At 35.8% G+C, this 24,253-nt stretch overlaps 3 protein-coding genes and 1 pseudogene across 8 annotated transcripts in view; 3 read left to right on the top strand and 1 right to left on the bottom strand.

The window, feature by feature from the left end:
- Nucleotides 1-2,081, top strand: part of LOC148163747 (putative coiled-coil domain-containing protein 144B) — a 20,298-nt gene extending 18,217 nt beyond the window's left edge. Inside the window, 1 exon segment of the mRNA XM_088026034.1 lies at nucleotides 1,993-2,081. Coding sequence (XP_087882160.1) covers nucleotides 1,993-2,081 — 89 coding nt within the window.
- The window catches only part of LOC148163745 (uncharacterized), a 105,363-nt gene that overhangs the window by 46,293 nt on the left and 34,817 nt on the right, over nucleotides 1-24,253 (bottom strand). The window lies entirely within an intron of this gene.
- LOC114204208 (ankyrin repeat domain-containing protein 26-like) lies at nucleotides 2,041-24,253 on the top strand. Its single transcript, XM_088026039.1, has 10 exons — nucleotides 2,041-2,180; nucleotides 3,811-3,994; nucleotides 4,726-4,863; nucleotides 6,296-7,231; nucleotides 8,623-8,775; nucleotides 12,786-12,856; nucleotides 13,193-13,286; nucleotides 16,890-17,180; nucleotides 18,038-18,252; nucleotides 19,672-24,253. Exons 1-10 carry the CDS (start codon nucleotides 2,071-2,073, stop codon nucleotides 19,949-19,951), a joined length of 2,472 nt encoding a protein of 823 aa, XP_087882165.1. The 5' UTR covers nucleotides 2,041-2,070; the 3' UTR covers nucleotides 19,952-24,253.
- Nucleotides 20,035-20,140, top strand: LOC148163746 (small nucleolar RNA U3; annotated as a pseudogene).

The raw sequence follows: 24,253 nt of genomic DNA, 5'->3' as shown, positions 1-24,253 counted from the left end.
TTATTAGTTCTAGTAACTTTTTAAAAAAATTCTGTCAGATTTTCTACATAACCAAAGGTTATCAAACTTTTAACTACTGATTTACTGATTTGTTAAGGTGGAGGTAAAGGTCATCAATTTGAGACTTTTCTTCTTTTTTAATATATACATTCAGTGCTGTAAATGTTCATATGAGTGCTACTATAGCAGGATTTCAGAAATTCTAATATGTGTATTCAGTTCAGAATACTTTCTAATTTCTTTTGTCATTACTTCTTTGACCCGGGGGTTATTTAAAGATTTTATTTATGTGTGTGAGAGAGAGAGAGAGAGAGAGAGAGAGAGCATGAGCTGGAGGGGAAGCAGCCTCCCCTCTGAGCAGGGAGCCAAATGTGGGGCTTGATCCGAGGACCCTGAGATCATGACCTGAGCTGAAGGCAGATGCTTAATCAGTTGAGCCACCCAGGTGCCCTGACCTAGGGGTTATTTAGATGTGTGTTAATTAGTTTGTGGTCACAGAGCACACTTTCATGACTTCAGTCCTTTTGACTTGCTCCTTTTATTACAATTTATTTTATGACCCAAAATATAGTCTCCTTTGGTAAGTGTTCCATGGATAGCTGAGAAGCATGGTGGTGTTCCAGTCTACTATATTCTTGCTGATTTTCTGCCTATTGAAATCTCAGACTATAATTGTGAATTTGCCTGTTTCTCTGTAATGCTATCGATTTTTGCTTTATGTATTTTGAACCTATTAATAGATGCATAAACATTTAGGTTTGTTATGCTTCTTTTAATTGACCCGTCTATCATTATAAAATGACCTTATTTATTGCTGCTAATGTGTTTTGCCATGAAATCTATTTTGTCTGGTATTAGTATAGCCACTCAGGCTCAGCCTTCTTTCATCAAGTTGTTAGTGTGGTCTGTCATATTTCTGGCCTTTTAAAAAATTTGTGTCTTTACACTTAAGGTGTATTTTTTTAATGGGTGGCATATAGTTGGGTCTTCCTTTTTCATCCATTTTGACAGTCTGCCTTTTCATTGAGGCTTTCGGACCATTTTCATTTAATGTGATTATCGATGTAGTGGATTTGAATCTGTTATCATATCGTTTGACTTCCATCTGTCCTTTCTGCTTTTTGCTCCTATTCTCTTCTTTTTCTGCTTTCTTTTAGATTAATCAAGTAATTTTTATGATTTAGTTTTATTTATGTGAGTATGCGTATATGTGTATTTTGCTTACTCTAGCTATAACTCTTTAGTTGTGCTATTTTAGTGATTAGGGTTTAAAGTATATGACTTAAGCATCACAGTCCACCTTTGAGTAATGTTATACCACATCATAGTAGTTTAAGAAAAGTATAATAGCTTACTTCCATTTCTTCTCTCCTAGCCAGATCCTTCTGGATCTGTGGGATGATAGTTTTCATTATTTAGAAAGGTTTTGGTCATTTTTTCTTTCCTTTTTTAAAGATTGTATTCATTTATTTGAGAGAAGGAGAGTGAGAGGGCATGAGCGGGGGAAGGGGCAGGGCAGAGGGAGAAGCAGACTCCCCAGTAAGCAGGGAGTCTGACACGGGGCTTGATCCCAGGACCCTGAGATCATGACTTGAGCTGAAGGCAGACACTTAACTGACTGAGCCACCCAGGCACCTCTAAAATATCTTTTATATTGAAGTCATTCAATATATATTTGTTTAATGCATGAGTGAGTGAATGGGAAAACACATAGTCCTTTATATGCAAAAAATACTCATATATTTTATTTCTTTTTTTTTAAAGATTTGAGAGAGAGAGAGTATGAGCGGGGGGGTGGGAGAGAAGAACAGAGGGGAAGGGGGGAAAGAATCTCAAGCAGACCCCGTGCTGAGTGTGGAGCCCGATGCGGGGCTCGATCCCAGGACTCTGAGATTATGACCGGTGCCGGAACCAAGAGTTGGATGCTTAACCAACTGAGCCACCTAGGCGCCCTATATGTTTTATTTGTTCTTGTTTTTTTCTGTGATGTAGATTCTGCTACTTTACTAAAAATCCAGGATGCGATTTTTTCGTATAAAAGATTAGTAGAACAACTTAAAAAATACAAAAATGAAAAATAAGGTTAATGGACTACGAAAGGAGCTATCAGAAACAAAAGAATTGAAATCGCAGTTGGAGCATCAAAAAGTGAAATGGGAACAAGAACTTGGCCGTTTGAGGTATGACATCTTGGTTTTAAGGAAATATTTGAACTATTTACCTTTTTTTTTTTTTAATAGGCTCCACACCCAGTGTGGGGCTTGAACTCACAGCTACGAGGTCAAGAGTTGCATGCTCTACCAAGTGAGCCAGCCAGGTGCCCCTTGAACTACTTACTTTTGTAATACAGATGTGTAGGAGAAGTGTTACAATTGCTACCTTACCCTCTGGAATTTTTCTAGGGAAGACAACTTCTTTAGTAGTGTGAAGTATGAGATTCTTCAAAATAATTCAGCAAGTTCTTGACAGTGAATACTTCTACCGATAATTTAATGTATATTCCATATCATAATTTTAATGACCATATAGAAGTCCACCATATGGAATCCTCCTTGTTTAACAAATTGAATTTTGGTTATTTTCCATTTTTCTATACTTTAATTAATGCTGTAAGGAATATCTTTTATATAAATCTGTTTCTACAATTCTGGTTCCTTACTTGGAATAAATTCTTCAATATAGTATTGTTTGCTTAAAGTATAAAAATTTTTAAAGAAGGTCTTTGATCCTATTTTTAAACTGTTCTCAGGGAAGTTTATATTAATTTCTATGCCTATCAACAGAGTATGAAATGGCCATTTTTCTCAAGACAGGAAAACTTTTTAAAATTTATTCAGTTTTAAACATACGCAGCGATTAAAAAGTAAGATGGAAAATGATTACTGCTCAGTTTTTTCAATATCTCTCTTATAAAATTAATCCAAAAGTCTATGCTGTAAGCACGTACGACTCTTTATTGTTTACTTAATGTGGATCCTGTGTTGTTCTAAAAGGGGTTTTCAAATGATTTATAAAATGGATAATAGGGGCGCCTGGGTGGCTCTGTTGGTTAAGGGTCTGCCTTCGGCTCAGGTCATGATCCCAGGGTCCTGGGATCGAGCCCCATCTCCAGATCTCTGCTCGGCAGGGAGCCTAGCTGTTCCCTCTGCTTGTGCTCTCTCTCTGTCAAATAAATAAATAAAATCTTAAAAAAAATGAATAATCATCAACAAGGTAAATTGAGAGCATTGCAGAAGAAATATAAAATGTATAGGGCAACAGATATTCGACTCCCCAGCCTAGTCCTGGATCACAGTAACCTGCAGGTGTATGTTGTGTAAATGACATCTGCAGATGCTGTCTTATACTGCAAATTATTTTTGGAGGTACCTGTGATGTTTTGTGAAATAGAAATGTACTTCTAGTGAATTTATAAACTTTTTTATAAAGAGCAACTTCTCTTTTTAATTAGTAACTCAATTATCTGTTCTAATGGAGGAGGAGTGATTATGACTGTATGGGAAAAATGATAATTTTTAATTCTAACTTTCTTGAATAATTTCAAAATTCCTTTCTCTACAATATCTACCAGAGTTAGTACTAAAACTTATTACTAAGCTGCGTAATGCTTTCTCATTGCTTCTTTTCAACTATATATATCTTTTGGAAGAGATTGAAGTGAGAAATTAAACATGAGCCCGAGAAAGGAAAAAAATTGAGAACATAGAAATTTCATTTGGATAATAAACCAACGTATGATCTGGAACCAGATCATAAAATGAACTTTTTATCGCTTACAAAACATTTTAAAATAAGCACATTTATTTGCAGATTTACCTTAAAACGTGAAAAAGAAAAAAGAAGAAATGCTGATATATTATATGAAAAAATGAGGGAGCAATTCAGAGAAAAAGAAGAGCAGTATAATAAAGAAGTCGAAATGAAACAACAACTTGAACTTTCTCTTGGAACACTAGATGTGCAATTGAGGACTGTAAGAAATAATTTGGATCAGGTAAATCTTTGATATAAATTGCCTATTTCGATCAATATTATTTATAATATCCCCGTGATTTAATGTATATTATTTAGGTATAAAACAGATAAAAACTTTAATTTTATCCTAATAGGAACTATAATATTTTTATCTAAAATTATTAACTTATTGGGATTCTTGGCTTCTCCTATATGCTCTCTCTATATTTCCTGAATGAAGGGATAGAAGGTAAATTGAGATAAATGTGAATGTTGGCTTTTTTTTTTAAGATTTTATTTATTTTTAGAGAGAGACCATGACCAGGGGAAGGAGTAAAGGGGGAGGGAGAGGGAGGGAAAAGAATAAGAAGCTCAAGCAGACTGTGCGCTGAATGAAGAGCCCGACTCGGGGTTGGATCTTACAACCCTGAGACCATGACCTGAGCCAAAAGCAAGGGTAGGAACTTAACCAACTTAGCCACCCAGGCTCAGTTTTGGATTTTTAATGTTAAAATACAGGCTAAATCGCCTTGAGACTATGATGGAACTAGTTAAATGTTTTGTAAAGAAATTTTATTTCACATTCTATATCTTCTTGTACTTTTACTTTATGACAAATTTAGCTGTCATTTAAATTAAAATTTGAGTTATTCAGGCAGGATAAAAATCCTTGTATTTAAAAAGGCTACTACTTTTGAACATAGTTCTCTTAAGCTTTTGACTTTTTTTTTAATGGTGTGATCCAAAATCCTAATGAAAACATGTCTCTAGGTTGTAGAAGAGCGAAATGACGCTAAGTTACAACTTTCTCGAGAACAGAATGCCAGAGTATTACAAGATGGAATTCTAAAGAATCAGCTTTGCAAACAAACGGAGATGGAAGTGGCTAATAACAGAATGAATTCTGGGGTATTTTCTTTAGTTATTTTTAAGTACATGTGTGTATGTATTTGTATATATATACATTTTATTTTCTAAAATTACTTTTTCTCCATGTATGCATATATATATTTTAAAAACCAACACCGTAGATCGTGGAAAGCATAGAGGATTTTTAAAGCATATGTGTGTGTGTGTATGTATTTGGGGGGGCCTAGGTGGTGGTGACATTTTTGGTCCAGTGGATAAAGTAATATCCTTAATTTAAATGCGTTTGTCTGCAAGAGTCAAATAGTGACGTTCATAATGTCCTCATCCAAAGGAGAGGCTTTTATTATTTTCCATAAGAATTGATGAGCTTTCCATATGCTCAAAACTATTGCTACTAACAACATATGTTTCAATTTTTGGCAGTTACTTCATCACCTCTGTATTGAAAGAGAAGTTAGCTTAGCACTGCCAGTGATGAACAGGAGGAAGAGTGTAGCCTGTTCAGAGACTTTATTTTGGATTTAGTCTCTACTTTTGAGAAAAGTAGCCATTTGCTCCAAGTAGTATCCAAAGCGCTTTTGAAACAATCATATGCTAATGATAACGTATTGATGAGTGTTGTATTCCTACTAAAATAGCTCAGTGTATTTTCCCCTATTTTAAACATTTTAAACATCATGAAGAGGAAATTTATTGCAGCAGCAAATAATCTCATGATTTTTCTAAGAGCTGTATAAATTTTACCTTATTTACCATCAGTATTTTGAAACATAAGGCTTCTTTTGTATTTATGATTTACACTAGAGAAGAGCTGCGGTTTGGTGTAAGAGCACTAGTAGTGAAGTAAGAAGACCCGGGGAAAGTCCTGCGGCTCACTTAATGTTTTTAAGCTCTCCATTCTAGAGTTGTGAACACCAAAAAGTTCACTGATGTATGTAGAAGTGTTTATAGTATAGTGCTTAGATTTGTCAGTTATCAGTAGGTGTAATTCTTATAACTGACTATAGAAACGTTAGAAAAGTAGAATTTCTATGGAATATTGTCAGGAAAAAAGAATTTTAGGAAATTTAATCTGTCAAAATAAATGCAGAGCTAGGGATTTTATTGTGGGGGAGCTGTGTTAGATATCAGACTGTTATCTATCAGATTTATTAATCTTTTATTTCAGGCTTTCTGGGTTTGTTGTAAATCAGAGAAAGACCTTTCCAGTTCTGAGATTCTTAAAAATTTTGTCTTGGTTTCTTTTTTCCTTTCATGCATTCACTGTCTTCAATTAAATTTTTGAACCTGTGGGAATTTATGCTGGTCTAAAGTTTGAGGTTTGGACCCAACTTTATTTTTTTCCAGTTGGGATATCCACCAACTGCAACCTATTCATTGTATAAACATAGGTTATTCTTTAATTTCAGAGAAAATCATGATAATGTCATTTTATTGAATTCCAGCTAAAAGTCTCTTTTGTTTTACTTAGATTTCTAATAGTCATGAAAAAGAAGAAGATCTGTTGCCTAAAACCCACATGTGGCAGGATGAAATTGCCATGCTAAGACTGGATCGAGACACAATAAACAATAAGAACCAGGACATGGAAAAGAAATATTGTGAAGGCATTGAAATTATAAAAGAAAAGAATGTCAGTCTTCAAGAGATCATAAAACTGAAGGTGGAAACATTAACAAAAACAATATTAGAATATAGTGGACAGATTAATGCTCTGACCACTGAGAATACAATGCTAAAGTCTAAACTGGAGAATGAAAAGCAAAACAAAGACAGACTGGACAGAAAAGTTGAATCTTACCGAGCTAGACTAGCTACTCCTATAGAGGATTATGATCAAAGTCAGGCATCAAAAAGAGACCTAGAACTTGCTTTCCAGAGAGCAGAAGATGAATGGTTTCGTCTGCAGGACAAACTGAAGTTTGATGTGTCTAACCTAAAAGAAAACAATGAGCTTCTTTCTCAAAACCTTTCTAAAGCTGAAAGTAAATTCAATACTGTAGAAATTGAGCTCCATCACACAAGAGATGCTCTCAGGGAAAAGACTTTGGCTTTAGAATGTGTACAAAGAGACCTAAGTCAAACACAGTGTCAGAAAAAGGAAATGAAACACATGTATCAAAATGAACAGGGAAAGCAGGAATCCTTAGAGGAGAGATTATCTCAACTACAAAGTGAAAATATGTTGCTTCAACAGCAACTAGACGATGCTCACAACAAAGCTGCCAGTAAAGAAAATGTCGTAATTAATATCCAAGACCAGTTTCAGGATATCATAAAAAAACTTCAAGCTGAAAGTGAAAAACAAGGTCTTTCGCTGGAAGAAAGAAATAAAGAGTTAATCAATGAATGTAATCTTTTAAAAGAAAGAATGTATCAGTATGAAAAGGAGAAAGCAGAAAGAGAAGTAAGTATCCAGAAAGATAAATATTTTTCAAGCTTTCTAAGAGAAAATTCAAAGTAATATTTGATTATTATTATTTTTAGAGAGAAAGAGTGCACCTGCACATGAATGGGAGTGGGACAGAGGGAGAGGGAGAGAGAATCCCAAGAGGGCTCCACATCAGAGAACTCCACCTCATGACCCCGAGATCATGACCTGAATGATTATGGCTGAATTTTGAATCTAGTTGAATATAAAAAATATAGAGACTAATTCAGCATAACTTGTATCCAGTAAATAAAAATTAAGATTTGAGAGGTGCTTTAATTTGAATAAAATTGTTGTGTCGTCTATGAAAGTTTAAGAGGTTAAGTTATCAATTGTTAATAGATAGTAGGCTGATATTAATAATTTAGTCTTATACTGCTAAAATAATAACTTTAATCTTTGTCACCACATTTTAATACCATGATGAATAGATAAATGGAAATGTTCATACCTGAAATGAGCATTTTGAAATTGAGATTCAATTAAGTGGATGGACTTGACGGTTTATTCCAGATTTCCCACATGAACTGAAGTGTAGATCCTGTATGTCAGTACTTTTCCTTTGGTAGCTTTTTATACATCTTAGGTTGGAATAATTTTATTTTTATTTATATAAATTTGAATTTTTAGTCTGAAATCATGTATCTTATGACCTTTTAACTCTTTGCAGGCACTTTTCATTAAATTATAATTTGGGACAACTGTGGTGAGCTTTAGCAAAACTGTTTGATTTAATCTTCCCACTGCTATTTATAATTTTTTAAGGCAATTTTACAAATAATTTGCTTCTTTCAAAGCTCAATTACTATCATTTGGGCATAAGTTTGTCCAATACAAAGAGAATTGTATCTGTAATATATTAATTTGGCATTGGATCTCCATTTTCAGATTAATGGGGGGCGGCAGGATTCTTATGTAGCAGGAATGGAGGTCAGGGAGGGAGGTGAAAGCCAGGTTATCTAGGGCCTCGAAGCCCATTAGAATGACTTCACTTTTGTTCTGAGATAGTAATCTCTTGGAAGGATTTGAGCAGAGGATGGAATATGTGAGGAACTTTGACATTAATTTAAGCCTCTAATAAAAAAGAGGGAAAACATTTCATAATGTTGAATTTACCACTGCTAGGCTCACCTATATACCCATTTCTTTTTGAGACTTCAGTAGGCTGGGAAGCTTTGCAGATTCATCAACAAGGAATGGATAGTGGGGCTGAATTAATTATCTAAGCAACCTAATACTGACCAGGCAGGAGGATCACACCTGTATGTGGTGATATTTTTCAAAGTACATATGTTCAAGTTATGTATTATTAACATAACTTAATAGTAAGATAATTTATAAAATCAGTAACAGAAACGTCTTATTAGGTAGCCGTGAGACACCTTCAGCTAGAACTGGCTGATGCCCTAAAGAAACAGTCTATGTCAGAGGCTTCACTGGAGATTACATCACGTTGCCGTATTAATTTAGAAGATGAGACACAGGATTTGAGGAAGAAATTAGGTCAAATCAGACATCAGGTATGTTTTGAATGTAGCATGTGTCAACAGTTAATCTGTAGCAGGTTAATATAAAGTGTTTTAGGATGCTAATTTCCATGGACCACTTTCTTTTGTATTTTCATTATAATTTAGTGCAATTTTAGTATCTTCACAATGCACTTATTTCTTAAACTTTGACTTTCATTCTTCTATTTGTGTTATACATTTTTTTTCTTACAGTATTTACCCTTAGGAAAGTTGAGACTTGTGCATCTCTCACAGAAATTGAGGGACTTGTTTTTTCCTACTAAACAATTTTTTTAAAGATTTATGTATTATTTGAGAGAGAGCGAGAGCACGTGCGCATGCACACGCGTGAGTGCGGGGAGAGGCAGAGGGAGAGGGAGAGAATCTCGAGCAGACTCCTTGCCCAGCACAGAGCCCCACGCCAGCTCAATTCCATGATCCTGAGCTGAAATCATGAGTTGGATGCTTAAGCAACTGAGCCACTCAGTTGCAATGTTTTTTGATGGTATCTCTGTTACCATGATGAGTGAGCCATATAAAATCAGAAGATAATGTTTAATGGCATGTTTCAGAAAATTGTCTTATTTCTCATGTTCACTTTTATGAATGGATATAGAATCTGTACTGATTTTAGGATAACTTGTACAGAAAAGTCATTTTACAAACCAGTTGAACTTAGGCATTTCCTTCATTTTCTTTTCCTTTTAGATATATTGTAAATGCATAGAAATATTCAGATCATATGTAGTATATACACCCAAAAGATAGAATTAAGAAATTAAGAATTAAGAAAATTATCTAGGTCCTGCCATTGGATTTTTTTTTTTTTTTAAGATTTTGTTTATCTGAAAGAGACACAGCGAGAGAGGGAACACAAGCAGGGGGAGTGGGAGAGGGAGAAGCAGGCTTCCCGCCGAGCAGGGAGCCTGACGTGGGGCTGGATCCCAGGACCCTGCCCCCATGACCTGAGCCGAAGGCAACCTCTTAATGACCGAGCCACCCCGGCGGCCCCAGTGGAATTTTTAAAAACTTTATTGAGATATAATGCACATACCATACAATTCGCCCATTTAACATGTATAGTTCAATGTTTCTGATGGTATTCATAGAGTTGTGCAACTATCACTGCCATCAAGTAGAACATTTTCATCACCCTGAAAAGAAACCCTTCGTCCTTGAGCCCCCAGCCTCAGGCAACCACCAGTCTACTTCCCGCCTCTATGGAGTTGCCTATTCTGAATATTTCATCTACAGGGAGTCACACGGTGTGTGGTCCTTTGTGACTAGCTTCTTTCACTTCCTCTTTTCAGGGTTCATCTGTGTTACAGCGTCTATCAGTGCTTCATTGTTTTTTTATTGTCAAACAGTACTCCATTGTGGGCCAAAACCCTTGTTCGTTCATCATTTCATGCACCTTTGGGTTGTTTCCCACTTTATGGCCATTAATGCTGCTCTGAACGTTCATTTAATTATTATCTGGGCATCTGTTTTGATTTCCCTGCCGTCAGATTTTATCCTCGGAGTGGATTGGGTTGATTTCACCCTCTCTCAGCCTTTTCCTCGTGGTGTCCTTTCTGTCCTTTTAATTTCCCTTCCTCTTGCCTAGTCCTACACTGTTCAGACCTGGCTCCTAGTCTCTCATTCTCCATGAAGCTCTCTCTGACTATTCTAATTCCCATGGCCTTTACTGTCTTCACACTCGTCTCATCTAGTCTTTGCAGAACGGTTTAGTTCTTTATTTTACGTTGGTTTTATTTTTTTCATGAGAGAGAATTTTGTCTTTCTACATCCACGTTTATCTAAGGGGGAAGGTATGGGATATGCATGGTACCTATCCTTGTATAAATTGAGAATATTTTAACTTAACAGTTTTTAGGATAAAATTAAGTACTTTATAGCATGTCAGTAATTTCTGATTGAAAACACTGACATAACAAAGCTTTTATTCTAAATGTATTTGAAGCAATTAAATGTAAAATTGAGAGCATTTAATCTGACAGAGGAGAGGTGTTCAATCAAATGCTTGTTTTTTCCCCCCTCACTGTGGAAAAACAGTCTGAATTTGCCTTTCTTCATTTTGCAGCCAGTACTGAGATTACTTTACCAACTATAAAGCTCGAGGACAGCTTTTCTTTTTTCTTTTTTCTTTTTTCTTTTTGTTTTTACCTCTTTTTTAAAGTTTGTTTGTGAATTTATTTATTTATGTAATTACTACACCCATTGTGGGGCTTGAACTCATGACCCCAAGGTCAAGAGTCGCATGTTCTTCCCACTGAGCCAGCCAGGCGCCCCTGGGGACAGTTTTTTCTGATATGCCATACCACGTAGCCTTAATGTATTCATCAGAGTACTTGCTAAAGTGGTGTAACACAAACAGTTGCTAAGATAATGTAAACATGAAATGATTTGGGAATGTTGATTTAGCAAGAGTCCATTATTTCCATGTCAGTGGCTTTACCTTGCCTCTGATGGTCCTGTAAATATTTATTACTCAGTCTAGGAGGTACTGTTTGCACTGTAGTTCATGAGATTGTCCACTGAGTAGTATAGAGAGGAAGTAAGTTAAAATTATAAGTGGAAAAAGTACTGTTAGCTAGTGGAATTGGTAAAAGTTTTTTGAAGTACTGAGGATGTATTCTTATTCTGGGCCTCATGCTCCCCATTTGCTGCCCCTTTCAGTGGTAGGAAGAACAATTTCAATTTAACTTGTATAAGAGACCACTTTCATTGGCCTGCCATCTGCCTAAAATATCAAATATTTTTAGGACATAACATACAGCAACTATAATAATGCTAATTGCAGACAAAATTTGGTGTGTGCCACTTACCTTCTTTTTTTTTTAAAGATTTTATTTATTTATTTGAGAGAGAATGAGAGATAGAGAGCACGAGAGGGAAGAGGGTCAGAGGGAGAAGCAGACTCCCCGCTGAGCAGGGAGCCCAATGTGGGACTCGATCCCGGGACTCCAGATCATGACCTGAGCCGAAGGCAGTCGCTTAACCAACTGAGCCACCCAGGTGCCCTGCCACATACCCTTCTAAATAGTTCATGTACAGGGGCGCCTGGGTGGCTCAGTTGTTAAGTGTCTTCCTTCAGCTCAGGTCATGATCCCAGGGTCCCAGGATCAAGTAAGTCCTGCATCGGGCTCTCTGCTCCGCGGGAAGCCTGCTTCTCCCTCTCCCACTCTCCCTGCTAGTGTTCCCTCTCTTGCTGTCTCTCTCTCTCTCTGTCAAATAAATAGAATCTTTAAAAAATAAAAATAAAAAAAAGTGAGGTCATGTATATTTCCTAAATTAATCTTCCCCACATCCCAGTGTGGTAGATACTTTTATTCATTTTACAGAGAAGAAACTGAGACACAGAAATTTTAAGTAATTTGTTTCAGGTCACACAGCTAATACCCAGTGAGCTGGGATTCAGACCCCAGGCATTATGGTTCCTACAAAGATAATGCCTCTCATACTATTCCATGAAATATCTAGTTGTCACTGAAAGCAACATGTTAACTTTTATAATCCCTGGAATAGCCATGGTCATTCACATATGTGAATATTTAAAATTATAATTGATGTGGTGCTTAGAATACAAAAATGGAAATGTTTACCATAAGGTAATTTCCTATCTTTCCCCCTTTGACCAATATATAAATTTGTAGGTTTAGCTGATAAAATATAATTTAAAAACATTAAAAATGTTTTAGTAACTGGAGAAATCAGCAAACTTATTTGTAAGGGGATTGTAAATATTTTAAGATTTTATTTATTTGAGAGAGAGAAGGGACAGTGGGGAAGGGCAGAGGAAGAGAGAGAGAGAGAGAGAGAGAAACAGATTCCCTGTAAATATTTTAGGCTTCGTAGGCCATAGGTCTCTGTTGCAGCAGTTCAACTCTGCTGTAGCCATAAATCAGTATGGAGAGGAGAGTGTAGCTGTACCCAATAAAATTTTATTTACAAAGACAGCTGATGATGGTTTTATACTAGATTCCCAGTAGTTAAAATTATTTATTTTTTTTCTTTCTTAGTTGCAAGAAGCACAAGATCGACATGCAGAGGCTGTAAGATGTATTGAAACGTTGAAAGATCACATGCAAAAGTACAACTTAAAGCAGCACAGAAAATAACTTGAGTATTTCTAAAGCAGATAAGCAGTGTAGTATGAGAAAGATATCAGTTACGATAATAAGTACATCATTGTGAAGCTGGATAAAAGTTTCAGCTTTGCGCTATTTTGAAATCCATAAATTTTGCATATTATCTTTAAATTTTGCACATTAACTACAAAACACAACCAGAAAAATGGCACAATTGCCAAATCTTCTACTTTTTAAATTTTTAAGAATTTATGTAAGACCTTCAGATGTTTGTTTAGAAATTATACGGTACTTTTAAAATTTATGAGTGAGAGTAATTTTAAAAATATTCATTTTAGGCTTGAAGTTGAAAATGACAAGTTAAAAGTTACAGTCATAAAACAAGCGGGCAAAATTGAACAACTTCAGGAAAACCTGTTACGTACAAGTTCGGTAAGTCAGTCTCTTAATTTCTGTCCTACTGAAAAGGACTTTTTATTTCTCTATAGTAGTATATAAGGCTGTTTTGTATAATATGAAAATTCTCACTGATAAAAATGTTTATTATATTCATATTGCTCCTTGCTATTGGTAGTATCATTCCTCTTCATAGATGAAGTTGACTGAATTCATAAAGTAATACTTTTTATAGTAAGACTGTAATAAAAAAGATTGTGGTAGTCTAAGATAAGCAATATTTTATACATACCACATTTTATTTATCTGTCAGTGGACAATTGAGTTTTTCCACCTTTTGGCTATTGTTTAGTAATGCTGCTGTGAATATTGGTATATAAACGTCTGAGTCCCTACTAATATTTTTCAGTATGTTTAAAAATTCCCAAACTTTGAGCAATAATTTGATGTTGAATTCTGACTTTCTCTTGTCATCTAAACCCTTCAGTGAGATTTGAGAATGGATTACTTTAATGATAGTTTGTTGTGATTTATAATTATAAATTTGTAATTTGTTGTCTTCATCAAGAATGACTACTAGGTCATTATGCAAACATTTTTCTCAAAGGAATATATTTTTCTCTTTGTTGGATTTTGAAAAGGAAAAGAGATGCCAGTGAAAAAGTGGAAACGACTGATCAATCAGGGCCTTACATAGTAACATAGTGCTCCTAGCATTCACTGCAAGTTCAGGAACTAATTTTTTTTCTCATTCATTTGAGTTAATCAGCCTCTCAGAGATTTAACAATCCAATCTCAGAAAAAATTAATGTGCAATCCAGGATTCCAACTTATTGATATGTAGTGAAAACTATATAACTATTTACCAAGCAGCACCGGATTATCATGCCATTTAGACCCTCCTTCATAGGAGAGGCTACCAATGATTTAAGATGAGAAGACTGCATTGTGAGTCCTAAGTTGGAACAATGAGGTAGATGCACCTACCACTAGTTTCTTTTAGTCACAAAAGCTGCATACTTGCAAATTTCATTATACAGCTCTACCTATCAGGGGAACGAGCACATTCTGTTGACTGGTCCTTTTGGTGGCCAAAGAAACATCGAAAATTATTTTTTTTCTAGATATCATATAAATTAGTCACATTGTATTACTGTACTTTTCATTGAGCAAGTAACATGACAATATGTGAATGAGAATGCCAGGAGTTGTGCCCCTACGGTGTCATATAGAAATCTATTAAGGAAGGTATCAAATCTTGTAAAGCTTGTAAGAATATCCGTAGATATTCTGTAGATGCCAATGGAAATGAATTAGGGTTATGACATAAAATTATTAGCCACTTTAAGGTCTACCCTGTGAAACAAAAACTTAGCTTTCAACCAACTCAGTCCATAGTCCTCACATCTCTAGAAGGATTTTATCTCATGAATCCCTAAGGCAGAGACTACCTGGGTTAAGATATTGGATGGACATAGTTTTGAGGTGAAGAATCTGGATTGGGAAGAAGAGATAGCTCTAGGCTGACTTAAGCTTCCAAACAATATCGTCAAGTATGTGTCTGAAAAGAACTTCAGAAGAAGACTTCCATAAGATCAAATCTCTATGGAATAGGAAATTATTCAAAAGAAAACAAAGGCAAACCATTGATAGTCTGACCCTTGTGAGAGACATTTGCATCAGAAGAGAAAAGCAAGACAGAGTATGGTGGTCAGCATCCTAAGGGGAAGGGTGCCCCCTGCGATTATAAAATAACAGTACACTCAAAGTAATACCAAAAAGAGTCAACAGAAAAGGTACAAGATTAGCTGTCTAGGGGTACCTGGGTGGCTCAGTCAGTTAAGCACCTGCTTTCGGCTCAGACCATGATCTCAGGGTCCTGAGATGGAGCCCTGCTCAGCTGGGAGTCCGCTTCTCCCTCTCCCTCTGCTCCTTCCCCTATTCAACACTCTCTACTTCAAAGAAAAAAATTTTAAAAACTTAAAAAAATTTAGCTGTCTATAAAGGTAATCCACATCAGGTAATGGTTTTTGAGTGTGTGGTTGAGAATATTGTCTGTGACGAACTAGAAGGAAGATCGGAAAGTAGAGATGACCTCAGTAAAGGGGCCAAGGCTGGAAATGTAGATTAGAGAATCTGGTTTTGAAGCCTTGAGACTGAACCAACTGTGAGAGGATTTGATACGAGGAATAGCAAGGGTCAAGGACTAACAGCGGCTGCTGTCATTTAGAAATAAAATGGGATTAGAAGAGCAGAGGGAGGGTATGGTCATTGTTTTCAGCTGTTGCTGAGAAGTACAGCAGGATAAAGACTTTAAAAAAAAGATCCTTGATGACCCTCAAAATTTTTTAGTGGAATTCCAGGATTGAAACTCAGATTTTAGTGTAAAAGAAGACGATAAGTGTTGGAAAGATGAATCTGTGGATGAGATGACACATTAAAGAATGTTCAAGTCCCGTGAAAGGGGAGGAGCAGGATGATAGAAAAAGCTGCCAGAGTTAAGCAAAAGTTTTTATGTAATATCGAGAAGACTTAAACTTTGTTTAAAGAGAAAGGTAGTTAATAGAAAAGAAGAAATTGAAACCTTGCAGAGATGCTTGAAATGCTTGCAGAGAATGAGGGTATCTCATTCTAAAGTCAGACGATCACCAAAACTGTAATGGGGCCTGCATAGGAATTTTTCGGAGATGATCTTAAAAAGGTATGATCTCACAAAACCCAGGGTATCTTAAGCTATGGATGAAAATGTTTCTAGGGCATCTTTAGAAACTAAAATGTAAATATAACCACTTTTTAAAAATTTTCATTAACCCTTAGTATTAATATGGGTAAGAACCTCTGTATTTAACAAGTAAATTTTGGCCATTTAAATTCTAGAAAAAATAATGATGAAAAGGTAAAATCAGTTGAAGCTGTTTTTAGGAAAGGTCCTTATATTTGAAATTTGTATTTATTGGCATCAGGCTTATAAAACTGCATTATATAAAACTTAAAATTATAAATTTTAAACTACATTATATAAATTTAAAATTATAAATTTATAAAATTTATAAAATGTAGTTTATGAGCCTTTCTAAACACATTATTCCTCATGAATTCATGAGAAATAATATTTTATGATAGAAGAATGAGTATCTAGATTTTTAAATATAATTTTCTTTAAAAATTTTTTTCAAAGTCTGATGATGAACAGGGACAGTGTTAAGATGAGGGAAGGGTTAAGAGACGTTCTACTATGAGATGACTTACAGTTATTTTATGGAGGAAAGATCTGAAACAATCCTAGAAAAATAAAAGTATAAATGTGTGGCCAAGAGAACAATAGCAGAGATCTGTTTTAGTAACTACTAGTGGTTTTAATTTTGTTCTTGATTTTCTGAGTTATTTGAGGTTCCACATTCCAAGACTCTACTTCGAGTATAGATAACATTTTGTTGAAAATGAATTTATTTTAAAATTTGGGCACCTGGCTGGCTCTGTCAGTAGAGCGTGTGGCTCTTGATCTTGGGGGTTGTGAGTTCAAGCCCCGTGTTGGGTGTAGAGACCTAAAAATAAAATCTTTAAAAAAAAAATTTGGTCATAGTTTTGCATTAGACTATTTTCACTCTACTTCCAAACGGTATTATTTTATTCATGCAGGTTGATGATCTTACAGCAAAACTGGAAACTGCATCTTTAAAATATCTGTACCTGGATGCAAAAAACCAGCTTCTTACCCAGGAGTTATCATCTATGAAGGAAATGCAGAAGAAATATGAAAAACTAGGGAAGAATAAAAAGAAGTTGAAACAACAGGTAGTACACCTCAGAAGTCATTTAGAACTCAGTATGGTAGAATACAGTAAAATAGAACAATATAAATGGGAGCTTGAAGAAAGAATAAGATTGGACATAACAGAAAAATTAAAAGAAGCCAGTCTGTTTTTACAGGTTAATTTACTGATCTGTAGTATGCTTTAATCATTTCACTGCAAGTTACATTTTGGTTATATGCATTGTATAATTTTCCTCTACTTCCTTGATAGCCATTTGGTAAATTTGAAGGAACATTTGTTCCTTCTCTTTAAAAATTTCACTTTTCATCATTATTCTCACTAAATTGATTTTTCAGAATGATTCGCAGTAGAGAATCATTTTATTTTTTAAGACCAGTTGGTATAAAACAAGACTATTGACAGGAAAAGAAAAAATGGTCTTTTAAAAATTTTAACCATGGGGTGCCTGGGTGGCTCAGTTGGTTGAGCAGCTCAGGCTCGTGAAATCAAGCCCAGCATGGAGCCTGCTGGGAAAAAAAAGATGGTACCATACTTGGATTATTTTTTTTTAAAGATATTTATTTATTTATTTATTTATCTGGAAAGCACGGGTGAGAGGATGCACAGAGGGAGAGAGAGAATCCCAGGCAGACTCCATGCTGAGTACGACACAGGGCTTTATCTCAGGACCCTGAGATCACGATTGAGCAGAAACCCAGAGTCCGGCGCTCAACCGACTAAGCCAGCCAGGCACCCCCTGTTTTTGGATTATTCTTAAGTTGTATTGTTCACTTTTTAAAGTTTTTAAAGGATTCTCTTATTCTCTGAATTATCAGATTGCATGAGTTCTAATATAAGAATGATTGAACTTTATCATTCAGATTTAATTCAGTTGACATTGATGCGAAATATTTTACGCTTCAGCTTTTTTTTCACATTTACAATTGCTCTCTGAATCATTGACTCAAAACTAAAGGAAAGAAATATACTGTATTTACCCAGTTTTAAAACTATGCTTTTAATTTGCTTTAGACACAAGTAGCATCTCAAGAAAGGTTAGGACAGTTAAGAGAAACTAATAATGCTTCAATAAGAAGTCAAATGGAACTCCGAATTAAAGAATTCGAATTTGAACTATCCAGAATGAAAAGTTCTCGAGATTTTTATAAAACAGAATTGGAAAAATACAAGCAACTCTACGTAGAAGAATTAAAAGTTCAAACGTCATTGACAAATGAACTGAGCAAGTAAGTTAAAACAGAATCATAGAAAATAGATTTAGCTTGTTAATTTGCCTCTAAAGCATAATTTTTATGGAGCCAAGTTCATGAGATGAGTAAGATAGTTTAATTTTGGAAAACGATGTTTGTAAAAGAACTTACCTTTGAAATGTTAGTCCAAGACAGTTTGCCTCTCTCCTCCTTTTTTCGGTTTTACATGATTTTATTTTTTTCCTGTTAATATTTTCAGTTAATCTGATCTCCTAATCTTTAAGCTAATTGTTAGAAGCTTTATAATTTAGACAGCATGTTATTATAAAATTGTTTGTCAGAATTGCCCTGAATAGCAATGAGTTTCTTAATATTAGTGAGTTTATTTTTGGAAGAGTACATCTTTAACCCAAACTGCACATCCTGGCAGCTTGGTAAATTTACTTTTTTGATTGTGATTTTTGTTATTATTACCAAATAGAGGGTGCTTTGAAACAAACTGTTCTTTATATAGTTTTTCTACCTTACATAAAGGTATACATGTGAAATACAACAAGATTCACCTAGGGGTGAAAGGCAGCATAATTCCCAAAGTGGCTAAAAATAGCACCATGGTGGACATGAGGAGGGGCTGGGTGAAAGATAGAAAGGGTAGATTCCACCTCCAGTACCCTGGTAACTGTGTTATAACCTAATTGCCTCCGGAGCTGTTTTCTGTCTTTCTGATCACAACTCTGCCATCTAGCAGTTGTTGGTCTAAATTATTCCTCAGTGTCAAATGCTCAATTTCTCTGAGATAATGAGTGAAATGTACAAGAGTGGTGAAAGCCAATACTTGAAAATGTCTTTGAGGGATGGTTTATTTTTATTTTTATTTCAAAGATTTTATGTATTTATTTGACAGAGAGCAAGCGAGTGAGCTCAAGCAGGGGGAGCGGCAGGAAGAGGTTGAGGGAAAAGCAGGGGCTCGATTCCAGGACTCTGGGGTCATGACCTGAGCGGAAGGCAGATGGTTCACTGACCGAGCACCCAGCCCCCCGGGATGGTTTTATATTTTTGTATCTCTAAACTGGTTTACTAAATATAAGTATATGTAATGGCATGCTGCTTTACTAAATATAACTATGTGTCATGGCATCCTCAAGAACCTTGTAAGTACAGCCATTCCAGAAGGCAGCATGTATTACTTGTTAAGCATTGTGCATCACTAATAGCCATTTCTCTCCCTCCTTAATTTGAATTACTTGTTAGTTAGGAATCTCTAGAAATATATGTACTTCTTTAGAACAATTTTAAACCTATCATTATATATTGTAGGTCTGCTCTGTCACATTTTCAGTGTTAAAACACCGTTTAATGGCACATTCTGTTTACTATTATGGAAACTTTCAAAAAATGCAAGTCATTTAGGAATGATGTGGGGAGAAATGAAATACTAAGCGCTGTGTTTTGTAGTCTTAACAGGACTAATGAGAAGCTGGCAGAGAGCAGTACCAGACTTCTGGTGGAGAAACAGCAAAAACAGTCTTTGATTAATACTATTACTATGAGGCCTGTCCTAGACTTGCCTTCTGTTAGAAATATTAATAATAGTTCACTGCTCAATAGAAATGTTGCTCCAAGAGAAAACCTAGTGATTCTTACCCCACGCTCACGGCCTACAAATAATGGCATTGAGACTTTCTTGACCAAGGTTAGTTATGTTATCTTTTTTTCTTGGGTTTCAGATTTCTGATAGAATTTTTGTTTTTAATTTGGTGAAATTCTAAGACTGCTTTCAGGGATCATTTCTATAGTTTGTTAATTTGGTGAAATTCTAAGACTGTACTTTCAGGGATCATTTCTATAGTTTGTTAATTTGGTGAAATTCTGAGTTGTTTAACTGACTAATGCACACTAAGTGAAAGTCATAATTATATGTGCTAATAAAGAAATGAGACAGAAATTTTATGATATTTTTTTAGTTCCTGGAGCTCTTACTTTCAAGAGATACCTATTATTAGCTTTATTTAATAAATATAACTAAACTGACATATTTTATTATTTTTTTAAAGATTTATTTATTTAATTTTATTTTTTGAAGATTTTATTTATTTGACAGAGAGAGACACAGCGAGAGAGGGAACACAAACAGGGGCAGTGGGAGAGGGAGAAGCAGGCTTCCCTCCAAGCAGGGAGTCCAATGCGGGGCTCGCTCCCAGGACCCTGGTGTCATGACCTGAGCCAAAGGCAGATGCTCAACGACTGAGCCACCCAGGCGCCCCTAAAGATTTTATCATTTTAGAGATTTTATTATTTGAGAGCAAGAGAGAGAGCATGAGAGGGAGGAGGGTCAGAGGGAGAAGGGGACTCCCTGCCAAACAGGGAGTCCGATGCGGGACTCGATCCTGGGACTCCAGGATCATGACTTGAGCTGAAGGCAGTGGCTTAACCGACTGAGCCACCCAGTCGCCCCAGATTTTATTATTTTAGAGAGAGAGAGTGCACAAGAGGGAGAGAGAGCATGAGACTTTCAAGCAGACTCCCCACTGAGCGTGAACCCTATGTAGGGCCCAGTCTCATGACCTATTTTCTTACATGAGAGTACATTCTTAATTGCTTTCTTACTTATAGCATTTTTTTTTTTTACTTATAACACTTCTGTTTCACGTTTTACAAAATGTCTCGTTGAGCAGTTGTAGAGCATTTTCTAAGTAGCTAAATCAAGCAAATATTTGATTTTTTTTTTTCAGAGAGGGGGAGTGAAAGCAGGGGGTGAGGAGCAGAGGGTAAGCAGGCTCCATGCTCAGTGCGGAGCCCCATGTAGAGCTCAGTCTCACAGCCCTGAGATCGTGACCTGAGCCAAAATCAAGATCAGACACTTAACTGACTGAGCCACCCAGACGCCCCACAATTTGAATTTTTAAAAAAAAGTTCACGTATATCTACCTTGCCATCACTTGAATGATTGATGACTAATATGGGAATGATAGGGAGTCTTTAAATAGCAGCTAGTTTCCATTGTGTATCATTGTTATTAAAATATCCATTTCAATGAATGCACATAGGTTTATGGTTTTGATGGTATATTCATGGTCTTATTAACGTAGACAAAAGGAGCATAGGCTCAGGGTAAATGAGGCCTCAGTCTTGTTCTTTCATTCGGCATCGTTATTGTCTTGCTCTCTTCCCTTCTAATTTGAGGACTTTCTTTAGTGTTATGCTTGGATGCCTTTTGATTTTTGGTTTGTGATCACCATGAAGTTCATATGTAACATCCTATGTATATAGCAGTTTATTTTAAGTTGATGGTTACTTAAGTTCAAACACATTTTAAAAACACTACATTTTTACACCCCACCTTGTTTTATTTATTTGATGGCTTAGTTTACATCTTTTTATTTTGTGTATCCCTTAACTAATTACTGTAGATATGATTGATATTACTACTTTTGTCTTAACCTTCGAACTGGCTTTATAAATGTGATTGATCTATTACCTTTACTCTATGTTTGCTTTTACCAATAAAACTTTCTTTCATAATTTTTTTACTTCTAGTTATGGCCTTTCCTTTTTTTTTTTTTTAAGATTTTATTTATTTATTTGAGAGAGACAGCCAGAGAGAGAGCACAAGCAGGGTAAGTGGGAGAGGGAGAAGCAGGCTTCCTCCTGATCAGGGAGCCCGATGTGGGGCTCGATCCCAGGACCCTGGGATCATGACCTGAGCCAAAGGCGGACCCTTAACGACTGAGCCACCCAGGCACCCCTCCTTTTTTTTTTTTTAATTTTAATTTATTTATGAGAGAGAGCAGAGCAAGCGACAGAGAACACAAGTGGGAGGGGAAAGGCCCGAGGGAAAGGGAGAAGAAGCAGGCTCCCTGAACAGGGCGCCTGATGTGGGGCTCGATCCTAGGAGGTCCCTTAGCCTGTCCTCATTTTTAAAATTCTTTTTTTTCCTTTTGGCTTGGGGGATTTCTAGTACCCTGTCTTGCAGATCACGGATCTGTTCTGTAGCTTTTAATCTGCTGTCGATTCCCTCTGGTGTATTTTTCATTTCAGTTATTGTATTTTTTAGCTCTGATGGGTTCTTCTTTATATTTTCTCTTTGTTGAAGTTCTCACTGAATCCATCCATTCTTCTCCCAAGTTTGCTGAGCATCTTTATGTCCATTACTTTGAACTCTTTATCAAGTAGATTACTTATCTCGGTTTCATTTAGTTATTTTTCTGAAGTGTTGTATTGTTCTTTCATTTGGAACATACTCCTCTGTCTCTTCATTTTGTCTGACTTTGTATGTTTGTTTCTGAAATTGTTCTTTTCCAGCTTTTTCCCTCTTTCAAGTATGTTGCTTTGAACAATGAATGTTAGTTATAAAGTCAAGGAAGGAGAAAACATTTCTAAGTGTTTTCTGGTCACTTTTCTTGTTGGAACTGTGGTGGAGTAGGTGGCAGATGACATTGCTCTTCTCTTTCTGAATTGAGAACACAGGAGTCAGGCAGATGGAGATAAGCTTAGTAACTTTATTACTAATACATACAAACAAATAGGAGGATATGGTTTAGGCATGTAGCTACAGCGAGCTTCCCAGTACTTTATCCCAAATTAGGCGCTTCCACACACAGTTGTAATGGAAGGAACAAATGTTTGATGCCCATCCCACAAAGATGAGAGCAGACTTGAATTCATGTTACTGTGGCAGGCACATCTTTTCAAAGAAGAGATTTGGAACCACGTAGGCATTGCTTAGTGCCTTCTCCCAAATTCACCCTTTAGGTAAATCTCCCTTCCTGTCGTGAGGAAGGTAGAGAAAAGTCCTCGCATGGAAATGAAGGTTTACCTATAATTTCTGACTTGACTTAAATTATAATTAAAGTTAATCATGTCTTTTGTACATACCAACTAATGATGAGAGGTTGGTCAGAGCATGCTAGATGGTAAAGAGAAATCTGTTTTGTGTTTTAAATTTTGTTATAAATAACCCACAACATAGGTAACTCATTTGTTGATTGATTTTGACAAACCAAGTTTTATTTGAAGGAAATGGATAATTCTTTCAAGGAAGAATTTCCTCAGTTTCAGGTTCTTTGGTTCAACTAAAGATGTTCTCCTTCAAGCTCCTTGTCCTTTGGTTAAAACATTTTGTGCTTGTAAATCCTGCGTATGTTGACTGTTACTAATAGGAGTTAAGATAACTTCTGTTCCTCTATTTTTGTTCATGACTTTAAAATTTATAATTTAGTTAGAAAGCTATTTTGTGCCTAATGCCTGAACATTATTATAGAGCCACATGACAAAGTTTTATGTATTCATATTCTCTGAGTTATAGTTAAAAATGCATGCGTTGTTCCTGAATATGAGGAAGTAACTGGCATAAAACTCTAGGCTCAGTAAGACCTACACCACATTCCCGGCTGGCAACTAGGTGGTTTTTTGACCTCAGGCAAACTACAATCTCTCTGGGGCCTTTTTGTCTCGTATTTAAGATTAGGGACTTTGACGAAGTTAGTGACTTTTATACCTTTGGAAAAAAATTTTTTTTGCATTAAACTGTATTATATAAAACAGAGGCAGGTAGAGCTGTTCAGCTAAAGCAGAGATGGGACTACACCTGTAGACTTCCTTTTCCCTCAATCCTGCTGTGTCCCCAGTGGAACCTTAGATTTCTGTGGGCATAGTTTGAAAACGAACAGTTATGAGAAAATCCTTCTAGTTAATAATTCTTCAAATTAAAATTTGCTGATACATTGTACATTGTTTTTCTGTGTATAATTTTCTTACCCTCCTGTATCTTTGATAAGTGGAAAAGTATAAATAAAATTGCAAATGTGTTCTATTTATTAATGGACTTAAAGCTATTTCTGCTATCTAAGCACAATTCTCACCTGGAAATAAACAAAGGTCACAGAAGTAAATATTTAGGAAACGAGCTTTGGGGAAAAGATAATAACATTACGTTGGTAGTTCCTTAAGTCACGTCATATGAAAAAGTGGTTTATATTTTACATAGTATTTATTAATGGTATTATAAAATTGCTTCAATAAAAGTTTCTCCCATCAA

This window comes from Eumetopias jubatus, unplaced genomic scaffold, assembly GCF_037043125.1.
Source record: "Eumetopias jubatus isolate StellerSeaLion01/CBP00866 unplaced genomic scaffold, mEumJub1_p1.0 scaffold_8, whole genome shotgun sequence".
Taxonomy (NCBI): Eukaryota; Metazoa; Chordata; class Mammalia; order Carnivora; family Otariidae; genus Eumetopias; species Eumetopias jubatus.
Note: the sequence above shows the minus strand (reverse complement) of the source record. Positions and strands in the feature narration are given on the sequence as shown.